At 42.7% G+C, this 18966-nt stretch overlaps 1 protein-coding gene across 2 annotated transcripts in view; it reads right to left on the reverse strand.

Annotated features, from left to right (window-relative positions):
- The window catches only part of PREX1 (phosphatidylinositol-3,4,5-trisphosphate dependent Rac exchange factor 1), a 220565-nt gene that overhangs the window by 76413 nt on the left and 125186 nt on the right, over positions 1–18966 (reverse strand). Inside the window, exons 7-10 of one of the 2 annotated variants that reach the window (XM_039498242.1) lie at positions 12595–12728; positions 8875–8990; positions 7318–7464; positions 2436–2583 (exon numbers count right to left, since the gene is read on the reverse strand). In XM_039498242.1, coding sequence (XP_039354176.1) covers positions 2436–2583; positions 7318–7464; positions 8875–8990; positions 12595–12728 — 545 coding nt within the window. Of the gene's footprint in view, positions 1–2435; positions 2584–7317; positions 7468–8874; positions 8991–12594; positions 12729–18966 lie in introns of both variants that reach the window. The other variant, XM_039498241.1, reaches the window with a different exon arrangement.

Here is an 18966-nt window from a genome sequence, read left to right on the forward strand (position 1 = left end):
GGGATGGAATGAGTGGTGGGGGGGCCTCAGAGAAGGGGCAGATCATAGGCGGGGCCTTGGGGAAGGGGTCTGGCAGGGTTGTTCGGTTTTCTGCAATTAAAAAGTTGGCAACCAGTGCCTACCACAAATATGTTAATTAATTTGGTGCTATTTGGGAATGTCCTTGGGGTTACATTCTACTACATACATGACTTCAGTGTTAGCTGTATGCACCTGTGTGAGGGCAGAATTCAGCCCTCGGTATTTAAACGTAGCCTCTCTAAGGAATTGCCTATAATCCTGCCTTTTCTATTTCAATAAAAAACACTTTAAAGCCCTAAATATGTGGTCATTCATTTCACCTGTCACTTCAATAGGTGGAAAGTGGTATAGATGGCTAACTTAGGACCTGGGGCAAGAGGGCACTTAGACACTTTTGCCTTGGCTTAAATAGAGACCAGGGGCAAATACTCAGCTCAGCTCAGGTGGGGTTATGAAGTTGAGGGTGGGAGGGGGGGTAAAGCTTGGCACTGAAGCATCCCTTTCACAGAGTATGATTATTTGCATACCTGGATGGTCTGCTGGTGCACCTGAAGAGAACTTAGCAAGGTGGATTTACTCTCTCATAAATCATTCCTTGCAATCAAATTCCAGAGAGAGTCCTATAAATAAATACACTTGATATTTCTATAACTCATAACACCAAGGTGTTGGAGGCAGTTATGGCTAGTCCACAGCACATCAGTATTAGCTTTTCCCTCCACATCCACACTTTCTCCCTTGAATCATTTAGTGCTATTGCTCTAGTGTGGTAGGAGGCTGTGAGATAGCCTAAGGGCAGGAGTGAAATGAGTTTAGCAGCCTCAGTCTTATTCTCAGCTGATACCTGCCTGCACCTCAAAACCACCAAATACATAAGCACAATTCAACATGACAGTAACTTTTTCTTTGAGATCCTGGGCTGGAATGGCCGGCAAATGTGCAGGCCACCGTTGAAATGAATTGTTCAGGGCAAGCCCAGCAATGGAACGGCAAGTTTGCAAAAGGGTTAGGATTGAAATGCATTGGCTGAGCTGTCCTGGGGGCCCAGGACTAGAATAGTAAAGGCTGACATGCACTGGCAAAGCTACTTCTTATGGAGAAGAGTGGCATTCTGGATGAAATAGCAGGGACACAATAGTTCAGAATTGAGGTGCATTGGTAGGTTGTGGGGTCCTAGGAGGGGTCAGGATTGTGAGGCATTGGCAGAGCTTCATCACGTTTCCAAGACTGGGTTGTTGCCAGGCTGGACTGAGGGCAATGAGCAGAAGAAAGTGTGAAACATTTCCGGTACCAAAAGGACTATGTTGAAGGAGAAAGGGCTTGACCAGGAAATTCCATGTATGACTTTTGGAACTAGATAAAATATGGGGACTCAGCAAAGGAGCTAGTATTGTGAGAACACAGCCTTTTGGTCTGGCACTTCTGGCTGTGCGTAAACTGGGAAATACTAGAACTCGCCTCATATCCAGAGCCCAAACTTTCCATGTGAAACTAGCAAAAATAAAAAGGAGCCAAGCACTTTCACTCTACCAGGAATACCAGTCTGTCCATCAAGACTGCCGTCTGTCAGGCATAAAGACATTGCATCACTTCCACTTCACATACACCCAAGGGCTGCTGCATGCAAACTGCCTCATTACAGTGATTGGGAACAGGAGGGAGGGGAAGTATCTGGATAAGCTGTCTCTCAAAATTATTTTTTCCCAGCTGATAATTTCAACTACAGGCAGCCGAGTTGGAAAAGTCTTCTCAGGTCACCAACTCTGACTCCCTGTGAGCTGTGCAGGACACTTCCCTACAATGGTCCCACTAGTGCCTTATCTAATCTCTCCTTGACCGCCTCCTGTAATGGTGCTCTGGCACCTCCACAGTGTCTCTTCAAAGACATAATCTCTGTGATGGTTAAGAATTATTTCCTAATGTCTAGCCTGACTGAGAGAGTTTTCTCCCATAGAAGACTCCTTTTTATCCCTTACTTCTACAAGACATGAGGTGTCCTGTTCAACTGACTTTGTCTCTGGTGTAGCAATAACTAAATGAGCACACTCTAGATTTGATTCTGAGGCTGGCTGGGTTCAAACGTTGCTTATAAAGCATCCCCTTCTGAACAAAAGGGGACACAGGTGGGCTATCTGGGCGTTAGGCTCTTTTTCTTACTCCTGCTGCCGATCTGAAATAATTGTTGTGAAATATTCCACACTGGAATGTGCTGCTATTGTACAGCCTGTGCAGAGCACTAAATAGAAATTAATGATTAATTTTAATAAACTGCAGCTGTAATGGGGGTTATGGCCTTTCCAATTAAGCCCCGGCAAAGCACAGCTGATGTGCCCTCACAATGCCATCCACAGAAAACCCACAGTCCCTTCGGTTAATTGGCATGAAAGGGCCTTTTCAATCCAAACACCACTTACTTGCCAAGAAAGCACTTGGGAACAGTGCTTAATTTTCTCCTCCTGTCTTTGATAAGGTTCACTTTCTTGGTCATCATCATGTGATACAGCTTCTCTCCTTTCTCCGCAATCATGACGTACGCATCCCTCTCCATTCCCAGTTTCAGACCTGGAATACAAAACAGGGGTTCCCTCAGGTCCTGGCCATCAAAATGTTCGCTCAAAGCCAAAAGTTGAGGCCAGCCACATACACAGAGCAGCAGAAGCCATACGGGACGATAAGAGTTAATGGCGGTGTCTTATTTTACAAGCATTGGAAAAATGGGCCCCTTCATGATGGGTGGTTCAGTGTGCAGGTGAAGCTTGCAGCCTTTCTTCTGTGTTTCCCATGGAGATCACCAGCTCAGAAACAAAGGGCCCCAAATACGAGGCCTCCATCACATCCCACATAGTGGAATGTTCTCAGGAACATGCACTGAGAACATGCGCAAGTTGGAACAAACAAACAAACAAATCATTTCCAATTCATTCCTGGTGCAGCTGTAACCCTCACAAGAGTCAGTTCAAGATGACAAAAATCTTGTCAGAACAGATGATTTTGAGAGACTTCCATCACTGGGGCCATAATTCTGTTGACACTAAATCCAGACCCTGACTTAAATCCAATCTAGATATGAACGCTGAATCCTTGGTTTATCGCCAGTAAATAAACTGCTTATAAATGCCCCTGTGCTGGAGGATACGCTTTGGCTACCATATCAAGCAGTCAGCTGGAGAGATACTGGATGACTTAGGCAAGTGGTGATGGGATATAGGAAGGGTCAGCTGTCAGTTTGCATGTGGCCCAATTTAATCATGACTGAAAGTTGCAACAATTAGACGGCTGGTCTCGAATGAGCCTATTGGCCTGACTCCAGCGCCTAGTGAACATGCATCCACATCACAGCTGGGCTTTCTTATCTTATTAAAGACCATGGAAACTGTCTGAATTTTTTGCCCCTGGTGTTAAGGGTTAAGGCATGTGGGTGGGACAGAGCATGGAGGGAGCACGCACTGCTGTTGTCTGTGCTGTACCTGTCTGGCAAATGAACAGAGGACTTAGTTTTCCAGTTACTTTATTCTGGCACCTTTCACCAGCAATACATTCACTTTATAGACTAAAGCAACAGCCTGAAAGGCTAGTTGGATAGAGAGATATATAGGGTACATCTTCACTACCGGCCGTATCGGCGGGTAGCAATCAATTTCTCGGGGATCGATATATCGCGTCTCATCTAGACGCGATATATCGATCCCCGAACATGCTCCTGTCGACTCCAGAACTCCACCAATGCGAACGGCGGTAGCAGAGTCGATGGGGGGAGTCACGGACGTCGATCCCGCGCCGTGAGGACGGTAGGTAACTCGATCTAAGATACTTCGACTTCAGCTACGCTATTCACGTAGCTGAAGTTGCATATCTTAGATCGATCCCCCCCAGTGTAGACCAGCCCATAATTATCTCTAAAGGATGCCCAGTTTACCCCTTCTAGCCTTATTTTATGCTTGAAGAACTAAAGTTGAACAAAAATTAACAGCCCTCATGGTCATCAATTATTCACCACACTGCCTTTGAGTTTTTTTCAAATGGTTATTGAATTTGTTTCATAGGTTTGGTATATCTGCTTAAGAAGTGAGAGTCTTACGCAATATTTCATTCTGCAAAGGTAGCATTTGTTTCGTGTATCCAATATCTGCCTAAAGGTTTTGGTTCTGCAGACCCCCTGACTTAGTATCACCTCCCCCATCCTATGATCTGATTCAAATATGCATGCTGTTATGTGTAGCCAAAGCTAATTTGCAATGTGAACTTGTGATAGAAAACAGCCAGTGTAATAGTACACGTTTCATTCTGGTCTGACATGACCGAATTCCCCAAGCTCTGATGTAAACAGCAGACTAGAATGCACATTCTGCACAGTTCATTCCAGGATCACACAGAATTGGGAAGCTCACCAAGGTTTCTAATCCAAACACTGATAGCTCTGTGACCTTGCAAGTACTGAGTCAAATGAAGCTTTCCAATAAGGTCTGGAATGTCTGCCATGATAGTCGTGTTTATCCGAAGTTCCTGTCATCGACTGCCACATCATAAACCAGGATGATGAAAAGCAGCCAAAAAAAAAAAAAAAAAAAAAGACAGAGTGGCTGATGCTGCACAGAAAATTTGGAGAAACTTTCCATTAAAAAATAATTCTGCTTCCTTTGCCAAGATTTTCTGTATTTTTTTCCTAAGGATTTTGTTGTGTATTTTAGTTGTTGTTAAGAGTTCAGCTACCCCAACAGAGGGTTCCTCACTTGAGTCCGAATTCTCTGTTTGGAAGGCATAATAATAATATTTGATATTTCTCTAGAACTTTCCACCTGTGGATCTAAAAGCATTCTACAAATATTACATTTCATGCAATGGCCCCAAAGTATGAAAGTATTGTTTCCCCTGCTTTACAGAGGCACACGGCAGTGCACAGTGGATGAGGTCATAATTATCAAAAAGTAACCAACAATTTTGGATCAAGGCTATAGAATTGGAGTCTGTGTCTAAGCAGAATGGGTTTTTTTTAAGTTTGCTATGAGGCATCAGCAGTTCTTAAAGAGAAGTGGAAACAAAGTGGACATTGCATGCTTTCTCTACTGTAGGTTTCTAATATTTACTGCCACCTGTATAAGGGCAGTAAAATTATGTAACGTATTATAATATGACATTATATAATGCCTGCGTGCGCGCGTGTGGGTAAAAACAGCTCAGCTCTGCAGACATCTCACATATGCCAGCACTGGTGCTGGAACATTTTTAATAGTGGGGGTGCTGAAAGCCAGCCCCGTTACCACTGTCCACCTCCACCCCTCCACTGCTGAGGCCGGCAGCCAGGACCCCGGGTGCACCAGCTGGCAGCTGGGACCCCAGGCGTGAGGGCAATAGCAGAGCCCCGGGCGCATGGGGCAGCCGCCGGGACCCTGGGCGTTGGTCGGCAACCAAGACCTTGGGTGCGGGATGGCAGCCAGGAGCCCGGGGGTGCTACAGCACCCTCTGCACCCCTAGTTCCTGTGCTTATGTATACCAGCAAAGAACCTGTATCATTAGAATACTCTAATTTTTAACTGTTCTTGTGGTTCTGCTTTGTCCCCAACCATTCTGATGGGCGGCTCCTCTCTCCCCTGACCAACTGTTTATTTAATGGTGGCTCTGTTTGTCTCACCCTCTCTCTTTTGTTTCTTATTAAACCTGTCTCCTCTTTTTTTATTTTTAATCTGATTGCACAGGAATTTTCACAAAACATCAAGCTGCCATAAAACAAGAATTTCATCTGCAATGAAGATTTGGAGCGATGTGGGCTAGTGTTCTGAACACAGGCCTGGGAGCTAGGAACTTCATTTTAATGAAAAATGCTAAAGTAGCACAGCAGGATCCCTCTGTTAGAATGTGATGCAGAATTGATTAGCGAGCAGAGACCTCCCAGCCTCCAATGGTTAGAAATATTCTTTAAAAAGTTCAAACTCTCTCACTGGTCTTCAGGGATATTCCTTCTCTTACTGGTTTTGGCCTGAGGTTAGGAGTTCACTTTCATTTATGTTATGGCTGGACAGTATCCTGAAGCTGTTTTCCCTGCTATTATTGGCAGTACCTTGGCATTCAGATATGACAAGGCACATTATCAATGATTCTTGTATTCCAAGATAACAACCTACACACTGTAATTTGTATTGTTCTATACTACACTGTACTGCATTTTATCACACAGTAAAGTATTGTATTATAATAATTAGAGCTAGGATTTGCAAAGCAGCCTGAGGGATTTAGCCACCTAACTCCAATTAAATTTCACAGGGATTTTGCTGTCCATCTCCCTTAAAATCCTTTGAAATGCCTAGTAAAAACCAGGATCACTTAACATTTATAGGGCTCAGGTACAAAATGGGTCTCAGACTGACCTCAGTTTGTGCTGGCAGAATTAGGTAGTTACAGCTGCAAATGAGGCCAACTGCACCCACAAAACAGTGCCTGCAAAATGGGAGGACACTTCTGTAGGTCAGGCTCCTAATCTCCAACGTGCTTTAGAAACGTTAACTGGCAACACCTCTGCCAATGAGGAGTTGTTCCCATTCTGAAGATAGGGAAACAGGCTGAGTAGTCAAATAACTTGTCTAAGGCTACAGAGGGAGTCAGTGTCAGAACCTTTTCACTCAAGGATTCCTGGCTCCCCGTCCTGTGTTTAGGCTCCATAGACCTTACCTCTCTTACACAACAGTTCCACAGACAATCATGTTTTTCATTCAGTTCCAGAAAGATAAAAACGACATAAACATTTGCACAGATTTGTCAGCATTCCTAGTCTGCGAAGCCCAAACAGTCCCAAAGATGTTCTCCCTGAATTGTTTTATTTCAATGCACAGCCCAGAAACATTTAGGTTGACTCCTTGTGAGGATGAGTTTGTAGCACCCCCTGGCAAAAGGCTGGTTTTTTCCACCTTGCAGACTCTATTTACAAATAAGACTTAAAAATCGATTAAGTAAAGACAATGTTTCAAAGTGCTTCAGTGCATAGAAGAAACTGACAATTTGATTCCTGTAAATATAATGATGCCTGGGGCATTAAAATGCCCAAGGGTAAATCAAGAAGTAGACGCTTCCAGTCATTTGATTCTCTTGTCATTAAAGTTGGCCATTAAAAAACCACTTGTCACATGGAGGAAAACTTTAAGAAACTAGAACAGCTTCTCTCTGCCTCTGACACATTCATAGTCACCCAAACATGTACGCACACATCCATGTATGTGCGCGCACACACACACACACACACAGTGTTCACACTGTCTCTCCTGTGTGAGTCACTCAGTGCTGTTAGAAGATAGGCCATTCACTTACTCTCTCTCTGTTCCCTTTCCTTGATTATAGCATCCAGCCATTTCTGTTTGTCCTCTGGAGTCTTGGCCATACAGACAAACCATTTGTTTTTGGCAGTGTTGTGTATCTTCCAGCCATTAGTCACCGTGTAGCCGTTGCTGTGGTAATCTGCTGTAAAAACACAATGCACAGCCCAGACAGTGAATGGAAGGCCTGGCCCTTTAATGAAAACAAATTAACCTTGGATGCTTTGGCCACAATTTCCACATTTAAATGCCCTGAATTTCACAGGTGCTGGACACTTGCAGCTCAGTGGAAGCTGGGGGTGCTTAGCTCCTCTGACAATCTAGTACTCATGTAGTACCTATCTTTAGTGCGCCAAGTTTGAAAACTTGGGTTCTTGTACTTTATGGGCCTGAAACTGTGACTGCTCAACAATCAGAAATTCCACTGATGGCAGTGGGAGTTCCATGCCCGAGCAGCAGTCCCTCAGTGAGCAAGAGTCTGGGCAAGTCTCATTCCAAGAGCCCTGTTAACAGGGGAAGTCTGCAGTGGGCTCACCGACGGCTTGAGTTCCAGTGAAATTACACTGATATATTTATATTCTGTATTGGACAAATCCCGTAGTGCAAAGTCCTGCCAAGGAAAGTGAAAAGTGTCAAAGTACAGCCCCAGAGACTGAAGTTCTCGCCTCACCCCAGCACAAGTGACACATGGCAGGCAGTGGCAGCGCACATCTGGAAGTGGCACACTCTCCCTCACACATGGACACACCGTGTTTTCCCAGGAGATCGCCTTCAGGGCACTCCTTATGGCCTGCGTTATATAAGAGGTCTGACTACCTGATCACAGTGGTCCCTTCTTGCCTTGGAAGCTATGAATCCATGAACCATCCCCTGGTTTCTCTGCTACAACCCAGACCTACAGCAACCTCTTCTAGTGTGAATCCCTTTCAGTCTCCATGCTCCTTGGCCATGGCCTCAGCCCCAAAAGGGACCTAATTAGTGACGCTTTATAGCTGGGCCTTCAAATGAAAATCCTTTTAAAGAAAATATCTGGATCTAAAATGTTGAGTGAAAAAGAATCTGCTCTTTGTCAAGATTCTCCATTCTGAGCGTCCTGGAAATTGATTAGCTCCTCCACAACTTACACTGGGAGGATTTTTGCATTAAGAACATAGGGACTCTTGCATTGTCCCCTTAGCCTCCCTGGTCTCAAGGACAGAATACCAACCCAGTGCAACAGCAATAGGCGGCAACTGCAGATTTGAACTGAAACCCACTAGTTCTTTTCTATCAACGCTAGATTCCAGTGTCAGCCCACAAGGACAGTAATATCTAATCATATTTCATTCATGGCAGCAAATCCTTTATAAATGGCTTGATTCTCAGGGTAACAATTAGCAATATTTCAAATGACAAGGGTATATAATACTTTTTGCTGCTCACGTAGGGCCGGAGCCAAAGTCCCAGGGAAGGACCCAAACTGCAACCAGATGCAGTACTTTTGTACTTTGTGGTTTACCAAGGGAGGATATGGACCTGCTCTGTCCTTAGAGGGAGAAAACTGATCTCTTACCTGTCCCATCTTCCACATTCTCCACTTCCATGACCTCTGTGTTTATTCGGCCCCTGAAGATATAGAGGGATCCGTTGATTGACTTGGTACGTTTAGATGCCTTTTTCCCAGCAACTCTGCAATTAGGAATCAGAAATGCAGTTAATAGCTCTCCTTTATCTTTGCCCAGAGGAAGAGATTGGAGTTTGTAAATGCATTGGCTTTCTTTTAAACAGCTTTAAAATAATTTGTAGTAATCCTGTTTTCAATTTACTTTATTAAGAGCTAGGATAGTAACTATTAACAAGGCAGTAAAAATAATATACTAAATGTAATGAAAACCTGGGGCTGATGGATTTACATTGTTACCAATTCTACATGTGAATAAACAAGTGTAGCTGATAACAAATATCTTGCTTTAAATCTAATCAACACTAGAAACAATAGTTCCACTCCGTTTGAGATATATTAAGACTAAAAAAAACCACCATGCCAACTACATCCACATTATTCCAATTTTGCTGTTCATGGGGATCTGACCACTTAACATATTAATTCAATTATTCTATTGCACAACATGTCAATGATAACCATGCCATGTTGTCAGTGTAGCAAAAAGAGCTGTTCAACAGCTGCATTTTGCAAGGTTTAATGAGCATTTTGACCTCTCTGAGTTTTGCTTTGTTGTGGGTTTGAACCAACCAGAAATGTCAGCACAGATTTCAGTGGACACAGCTGAATTCCGCATGGTTTTTGATGAAACCTCCAGGTTCCCATGATTTTGATGTAAAATGTTAAATTTGGCCTCTGTTTGGTTGACAGTTTTTGGAAACTTTCAGAACCTCCATTCTGAGTTCCTAACTGGCAATGAAACACACAGAGGCTAGTGTTACATGGTTTGCTGTATGCATTTTGAAAGTCTCTGCATGTTACATTCGTACCAACATTGTTTGGCATAACAGCCCCATTGATGCAACCTTTGCATCAGGATTTGTACCCTTATCATTCAATTGACAGAAGAGTCTCTGTTAAAGTGTCTAGTTAAAAAATCCAGGAAAGGCCTTTTCACTGTTATGCCCTGGGCCTTTACGCATAGAAGATGTTTAAAACTATCCAGCTGGCACCCGCAGTGCTTTAATTGGCTCTATATTTAAAAACAACCCCACTATATGAACCAGCACAAAACTGGCCAAATGAGCATTCTTTAAGATGGCAGGTGTTCAAATTGTGTGACATTAAGGGGAAGCCGTCGTGACTTGCCAGGAGTCCAAGGGACATAAATAACATTGCGATAAAAAGAGCTAGCCATAATATTACTGTTGAAATGAAAAACAGGTGTCAGAGGTGGGGGGAGCAGAGAATCTAAAAACGTTTGTGAACATTATATTTCATTTTCCAACTGGCACTGGTGATAAATACAACTTGGTGATGACCAGGTATTTATATGCAATCAGATTGACAAGGGTTGAAATCTTAGTGTCATTAGATCATTTCCTCAAGGGGACTGAGTTGATTCAAAAGAGAAGCTCTTCAGACAGTCCTGATGAAGATCTTGGGGTGGACAGCCTATTTCCCCAAATGAGGCATATTGTTCCTGACATCAGGACGCAATTTGAACAGCAATAGAAGCTGCTTCTAACATAAAAAAACAATACTCAGCCCTGAAAATCTGTGTCATCAGTTTGTCAGACTTTGCTAGGCCTCTGTAAAAGATCAAACAGCAAACCTGCATTTAAAAATCTGGGTCCGGACTCTGATCCCAAACCCATTTTACAGTGGTGTAACTCCACTGAGCTCAACAAATCTACTTCTGATTTATACCAGAGTGAGATCCCATATTTTCCAAAACAGAGCAGCAGCATTTTGTCTTATTGTTGACATTTTACTGAAAGTTGTGGGCCTGATTCTGATCTCAGTTATACTGGAGTAAATCAGGAGTAATGCCAATGGAGTTAGACCAGTTAAAATCAGCATAAATGAGATCAGAATCAGGTGATTAGGCTTTAAGCCAGGCACCACTGCAGACAGTGTTAACTTTCACAAAATCTGCATCCCATTAATGTGTCAGTTGTTTTTCATGCAGCTGGCTGACAGACAATGCTATCACATGTGCGTAGACTTGCATTTCCACTCAGGACCAAATTATAAATAGCAGCTAGACAAGGGAAATATCCAAAATTAAAGTAGCCTTTTAGTCCCTAAATATATCTTTCATATGATGCAATGCCCAAAGGCTTCTTTGCATACTCTGCTTTTTAATGGAAATCATATTCTGGAGATTTGGACAGTCCATGGTATGTTATTGAAGAAAGAGAAACAACACTGATCCTCTGGGGGAACTCAAAGCGTTAGAGCAGCCTGGTCCGATCCCAAGCCAGAGTACAGAGTAGCTCAGTAATGTCTGCTGTGCAAAAACACAGACACTTGCTTAAAAGGCAGTGGAACATTTTGTTTCCTAAAACTTAGTGTTCCAGGAAAAGTGCATAAGGGGAGGGGTTGTACCAACCTAAACTACAAAGAGAACCGGAGAGCGAGAAAGCTCTTAGGCAGGCCAGAACTGAGCAGTAAAAGGTCAGATCCAACATTCTGAGTGTGAGGCTTCCTTCAGGAATGATTTGTAAAGGGGGAAAAGGAGCACGTTTAGCAGAGAGAGAGGAGAGGAAATTGGTGAGGGTTATGAGAGGGGATATAATAGGAAGCAAGGAACGAAAAATGAAGGGAAAAGTAGAGAAAGGAAAAGGTGTGGGATGAGATTTGAGCCATGAAAGAAGAAATAAAAGTTGAAAGGACAGTTAAGTCAATAAAATATGGACTAATTGCTGTAGTAGCTAAGTCCGTGAAGAGCCTTGCATACTGTCAATGCTACACTAGTAATAATAGCTAATACTAATAGGGCTATAAGGTGGCAAGAGGGGAGAGTTAGTGTTACCAGGAAAAGAACGGAAAATAATGCATACAGTTCTGTGGCTAGGAGCCTGGAAACCCTGGGATCCCAGACCCTGGGGCAGTCCTCATAGGGGTGCTGCCCCACAGCCATAGACCATGGAAAGCCCTGGGGTCCCTAAATCTGAGGCCCATGTTCCACAACAACACACCAGGCAGGGTTCCATGGACACCGAGCCTATGTTTCAGTGGAAATTCGTCAAAACCGACACATTTCTAGAGAATATTTCAGTTTCAACAAATCTGCATTTTCCCTCATAAAAAACCCTGTTCCATCAGAAATTTCCTGACCAGCTCTACTCCTGTGGCCTGTCTTCTCCTTGCATTCTCTCTGAACTCCTCTTGTCTCCTCTGCCCTCCCCTGATTTCACATCTTCTTTCACCTGGCCCTCTTATGCTTGGAACAACCTGCCAATGAATAGTGGCAAACTGCCCTTCTTCACAGCATTCCTGAAGAGACACTTGCTCTGCGAAGCTTTTCAGCTTTAAGGGCCACACCTTACTCTGTTTCTTCTGTGCTGTATCAACTCATGTCTTTAAACTGTACATTTTTCAGAGCAGGGACTCTGTTACTGGTCTGCACACTTATCCCTGTGTACAGCACTTTCTATGTCCACCAGACTGAATGAACAACAGTAGTAAAAGCAGATGAAAGGAACAGATAATAAACCCATGACTCAGACCTAGAGGCTGATGGGAGATAGCGTAGATGATCGGCTGTTGCCATTTTTCCCCTGGTGGAAGACGTACATTTAAGAATTGTCCCACGATAAGCCTATTAATGACTCTGGGGCTCACCTGGATTTCCGCTTGCAGTAGACCAGAAGATTATCGAACAGAAAAAATGTTCTCTCCTGGATGTTTCCTGCTGAGATTTTCAACAAAGTCCCTTGTAGCAGGAGTTGTGTGCAGATATCAGTCAGATTGGACCCCTAGAGCAGAGAGAGACAATTTTATTTATTTTACCTTTTCTTTTCCAAGGGTTCAAACATTGTTACTGCTAATCTATGCATTTGCTTATCACATCTGTTACAACTAGAGCTGGGCAACATTTTTCAGATAGTTTATTGCCCAAAAAATGCAGTTTTGGGTTGACTGAAACTATTTGTGAATCAGAGTCAGATTTGGCAAATAGCATTGGCAAAGAAAGAAAGAACAAAAGAAGGGAGAGTAATGCATACAACTCTGTGATATTTGGTTTTGCCACTGAACTGAAAAATCAATTATTTTCTCAGCTCTAATCACAACTACTGAATGGTGAACTTATCATAAGTGAGATGGTAAATCTCCTCTTTCTTAATTTTGGAATGTCACTATATGTACTGTCCTCTCCCTGGACATGTCCTTATTGAAAACCCTATATACCATAAGATTTTCCTGTTCAAATCAATGATCCTTTCTTCATAAGAAATCCCTTCGAGTCTCAAGAATGTTGTATTGCCACCTGTGTACTCTCTCTAGAACATCAGTCAGACTCTGTGCCCAGCATTGCAAATAATACAAGTTGTAGCCTTAAGAATGGGCAATGTAGCTTTGTCATGTTCTCTGTTAACCATCTTTCTAGAAGATGAACGTACCAGAGATCCATCTCCTCAGTACTGCCATCAGTAGCATAGACAGCTGCTCTCCTTCCTCAAGTTCTCAATAAACATGTCCAAGTTAGAAACAAACCCATAAAAATCATATGGTTGTGTATTCTATGGGCCAGCTCATGATCTGCGACAATCCACGTGTACAAAAAGCAATTGCAAAGCTGGCTGAGGTAGCTGCTCAAGGATTCCCCAGCACAGGGGAGTCTCTAGGAGACACAGGGCCACTGTAGCTGGTTCCTGGCGATCCTCTCCTTGTACCACTGTACAGAGTATAGCTGGAGTTTCATTGTACTTGGTTGATTCCCAGCTGGTGAAACAGACCCTTGAGGGCCACTGCATTTGGGCACAAATTGAGTGGTAGGAATGTTCTAAGTTGCACTGGGGGCTGAACCAGTTCCAGCCAGCTCCATGATGAGGGGGTATAACCTCCTCTTCTTCCCCCTAAGCCTGCACCAAGTGCAGTTTGGTCACTCCCTAGGGTCTAGCCCTATGTTCCTATGTTTAGCATTATTTCACAGGCACCAATAGGCTTGAAAGAGTTCTATTTTTATCAGTAAAATGTCGGTAAACATTGATTTCACCATACACACCCAAACTGATGAAAAATATTACTATAGATAATTGAAATGTGCAGATAAGCAAAGTAAGAAAAATGCTGCCTGAGAATTTATTTGTTTGATTTAAGGTTATTTACTTTGTATATTCTGACGTGATGTTGGCAATTTGTGTTTTAACAGTTGTAAACCTTTAACTTTTTGAATCTCAATGCCTACTGTCATGAAATGTCTGAGCCTCCCATTGTTTAACCCTGCCCCCCATAATTTCCTGCAACTGTGAAAATTTAAAATCATAAAAACAGAAGAAAATGCTTAAAAATAAACATTGTCATTATCTGTCAAAAATATGAAAAAAATCACTGAATTCTGCTAAGCTTAGGTGTAGGGATTCAATTGACTCTGTATTAACAAGGATCCATTTATTACAAACACACTGAGGCATTGGTAGCACTTAACATTCATTTCTGTAACACTTATTGACTGAGTAACACTTTTTGCATTTGTAATTTAGTTAGGAAGAATAACTTCTTAGTGTAGCTGTGACTTCTTTAGTCTGGTCAGCAGGGCAGAATAGGAAGTATATTATATAGTTTGACCTATTTGAGTCTTACTGGAAAAGAGAACTAACTTTGAATTATAAAACGTATATCAGCTAAACTGCTTAATTTGCAAAGAATTTATTAACACCATTTTCACAAATCCCTGCAACAATGCTGTGAAGCAACTTTTAGACCCAGTGAGTGAGACCGCAGATACCTCTGGGCACAAGGGATGAAATTTACCCCTGTGCAGATGGTCTCCTCCGGAATGTTTTAAATGGGAATTAGATGGCATACAGCGGTGAAGTGCCCCCATGATGATTTTTATAAGGTGCCGTGAGGTCTCCATCTGCTATGTGATGCTATCAAACTATTTGAGAGACATCACTGAATAGAGTTCAGACTTTCTAAATGCAGTGCAGTCCTGGTTGTTCTAGAGGTGTGAACTGTTCTTGGATTCACTGGTTTTCAGCTCTTTCCAATTGTGCTGCATTTTTTAAGCTTAGTAAAGGAAGCAGCTATAATTCAAAGGCTGTTGTGTATGTGAGTCAACATGCGTGTGCGTGCAGGTGTTGCACATCTGTGTCTCTGTATATTTGCTTTTTAACATTTAACAAGAATTAACTGGTTGCAATATTTCCATTTCCTGTCCTGACATGCTTTATTTCTTAAACATCATATGGGACATATTAAGACATGCCCAGAAATGAGGTGCTCTTTATTTTGAAGATGAACTTAACAAAGTGAAGTGGCCAACTGGACCGGACAGCAGAGCTCTCTAAGTTCCAGAATTGTGACCCCCCTAATCCCTATGTACAGTTGTGCAAATAGCTGAATAAATGCTCTGGTCTGCTTGGGACCCTAGGCTAACAGGGGCTGAGCATCCCTACTCCCATACCAGTCAGTGGGGCAGATGCAGGCATTGATGTCTTTTAATTTGTGCAAGGGAACCGAAAGTGATGGAGAAGGTCAGAAAAAAGCAATGACCACAGTGAAATTACCAATAAGAGTCCTGTCTGCTACTGGGTTTTTGATGCAGGAATCACTGGGTGAAGTTCTATGGCCTGTGTTAGGCAGAAAGTCAGACTAGATGATCATAACGGTCCCTTCTGGCCTTAAAATCTATTACTTTGTCTACTTATATTGGGCCCACCACTGAAAGAGTTTGATGCATTTCCTATCTGGTGCTGACACGTTTGCTCCTTGCTCATACCAATTAGTGAGTCTTTTGGTTGTAAGGAACACAGTAGGAATGATTTCTATGATGTTGACAAGGATGGGGAAGGATTTCTTACCTTTCTGAGTCGGACTGGGCTGCAGGTAAAAATAGGTTACATGAAGTGGAACTGCAAATTAGAGCCAATTATAAAATGATTGATCTGCCTCAGCATTAACACATCTCTTACGATTTTGGCTGTTCTTTTAAGATGGGAACTTTGCTTCTCTGCACATATCAGATTTGGGGAACCCAGGGTATCAGCATGTAGTGATTACACAGGGAAAACAGTCTATATGGGGCGTCCCTAACTGATTACTATAGAATATCTTCCATTGTTGTTTGCAGTGTTGTTGCAGCCACGCTGGTGCCAGGATATTAGAGAGACAAAGTGGGTCAAATGAAAGATATTACCTCACCCACTTCATCTCTCCCCTACAGAACTGTCAGTATATAGTAAATTGAAAAAGTGTATGAACTGGTTCTGTGCTACACAAAAAGCCCCATGTAAAGGATTCTCCTTTTATAGCATTGTCTCTCGGCTCCCCTTTTTTTAACAACTCTACAGAATTCTGAAAGGAATTCACCATGAATCAAGTGGCGAAAACAGCCTGTTTGATGATGCTCTAATGCATAAATTATACTGCCCATGATTTAGCACAGTTCCTGCTGAGAAATGAATGTGAGCCGAGTTCATCCTGGCGAATAGACCCTGCCCTCAAAGTGCAGATGTTTCCCTGTCCCTGACATAGTATAGTGCATCCCATCATTACCTTATGTCTACGAAATGAACTGAAACAACGTTAGGCCAGGACTCTGTCCTGTGCATGGAACTGAGTCGGGCTGTGGTGGAAACACAGAACACTCGGTGAAGATGTTGCAAATAGAGGCATAAGTGAGAAAAGTCTTTTAAAAAATGAAAACACAGTCCCCAACGGTAACCTGGAGTGAAGTTACACGAGGGTTGCAGTATAACTACAGCAAAGGAAGGTGTGTTCATAGCGTGGCTAGCCATACCCTTAGAAGGAAAAGGAAGAGAGAGTACAGGAGCAGCAAGATGTCACACTGTTTCACGTGCTGGAAATGATAATGGCAGTGCAGACTGCAAGTGAGATGAAGACTGGATATTCCACTTGGACATCCAGCAAGGCAGGCAGATTCCAGGATGCAGTAAAACTGCCTTGGTTTATTTAGTTAGAAACAATCGAAAAAGCGGCGCTTCTCCCAAATTAGGTGTGCAGATTTAAACTGAACTGAACAAATTTAAACTGAGCTGCTCTCAGATTCTCCAGCGAGCCATGCAGCTTTCTCAGTAATCATAAAAAAGTCTAGCTAGTATATCAAGGTGATATTTGCTGGCTTTTTGACAATGTATGTGCTGTGGATTAAGCCTGCTAAAAGCAGGGGGAATTGTTGATCTAGAACAGGGATAGGCAACCTATGGCACGGGTGCCGAAGGCGGCACACGAGCCGATTTTCAGTGGCACTCACACTGCCCAGGTCCTCGCCACTGCTCTGGGGGGCTCTGCATTTTAATGTAATTCTAAATGAAGCTTAAACATTTTGAAACCTTATTTACTTAACATACAACAGTAGTTTAGTTATATATTATACACTTATAGAAAGAGACCTTTTAAAAAGGTTAAAATGTATGACTGGCACACGAAACCATAAATTAGAGTGAATAAATGAAGACTCGGCACACCGCTTCTGAAAGGTTGCCAACCCCTGATCTAGAATGAGTGGTGCAGAGAGCTTATATACATGATGCTAACATTTCAGGCGCCACGTTGACACCATTGGAAAGGGAAGAATTCGTACTTTTAAAGACAAGACTGTGATTAAAAGGTTAACTGAAAATGAAGGGGAAAATCTGTCCATGTTTTTTCTCTTTCCACGCCCAACCCTGGAGCTGATATCACTGCCTTGTTAAAGGAAAACATTTTGCTTAGTCCAGCACTTGGAAGTTGCCATAGGTTGAGAGCCCTCCTCACTGGGAATAAACTGTGAAATGTAACCCAAGACATGGTTCTGAACTGCAAATGGTATCTGAGTCCCTATCACTTCTAGGGATGGCTACGTTGCTCAAACGTGACATCATTTTGTGAGACCCTGGCAGTGTCTGGAAGCCCAGGGTAAGGGACTACAAACCAGTTTCCAACTTGCTTAAATGTACATCAGAAGAAATGACATGGTCAATATTGATCTCTTTCTACAACAGGTGAAGGTACCTCAACCACTGGTAGGAGCCTCAGAAATGTGTTTCACAGCTTATTGCTAGTGAAAAATACTTTTGAACTTTCAAACTGATGGGCTGAGTGACCTAGGTAGCATTCTTGTAAAACAGTGAAGCTAAACAGATGTCAAACTGTTCTCCTCCCCACAATGTTGCTGTGGGTTATTTAAACCCTAAGAAAACATGTGCAGTTTGGATATTGTTTTACATATGACATCATTGACACTCGCAGAGTCACCATTGAGGCTTCAGAGTTCAAGACATGCCTCTTACCTAACTGACCCCCAAATCACATCAACACTGTAAAGGGTTCAACTGCTTCTGGGAGTCTTGCTGTACTAAACTTTATCTGGCTTTGTTTGTTGAGCTTGCTATCCAAAAACCACACAGCTGGATATCTGTGTTACTCTCATGTCTTCAGCTGGATGCCAAGAACATCCTTCAGGGAGAAAATGAGCAAGGTTTAAAACAAACAAACAAAAAAGCAGTCCTGGAGCACACCCAAAAGTCCGAACACGAGGAAGTTTACATGACCTCTGGAAAGATGTCATCAGAGAAGGAATCCTTAGCTGGCAGCAGTCAGCCTGGATATTTTAAATGTCAGGCACACGAAACTCCTGATGCCAATCTCTCCATGAAGCCATTTCACACCACTAACTCCCTATGGTGGAGTAAAAATGAACTGTATATCTCCCTTGGGATTACAACACTGCTAATCCGATGGCCTTGGCTAAAGACATCAAATTACAAAACTGACAAACTTTTTTCCATTAAATCTACTGCCAGAATCTACCACTGGATGGCTCCTTTCCAGACTGCCTTTTCCCCCGAATTTCTCATTCTCTCTCTCTCTCAATCTCTCTTTCTCCGTTCTCTTCCCCAGCATCAGCTAATAAATACTTCACTAGAATCCCTTCCCTGAGTTACCTAACAGCAGCAAATATAGACATAACAGCCCTAGCTCATCATCATTTTGGGGGGAGAGGGCAGAGGAGACAGAAAAATTTTATTAAGACAGGTGGGTTAACTT

This window comes from Mauremys reevesii, linkage group 13, assembly GCF_016161935.1.
Source record: "Mauremys reevesii isolate NIE-2019 linkage group 13, ASM1616193v1, whole genome shotgun sequence".
Classification (NCBI taxonomy): domain Eukaryota; kingdom Metazoa; phylum Chordata; order Testudines; family Geoemydidae; genus Mauremys; species Mauremys reevesii.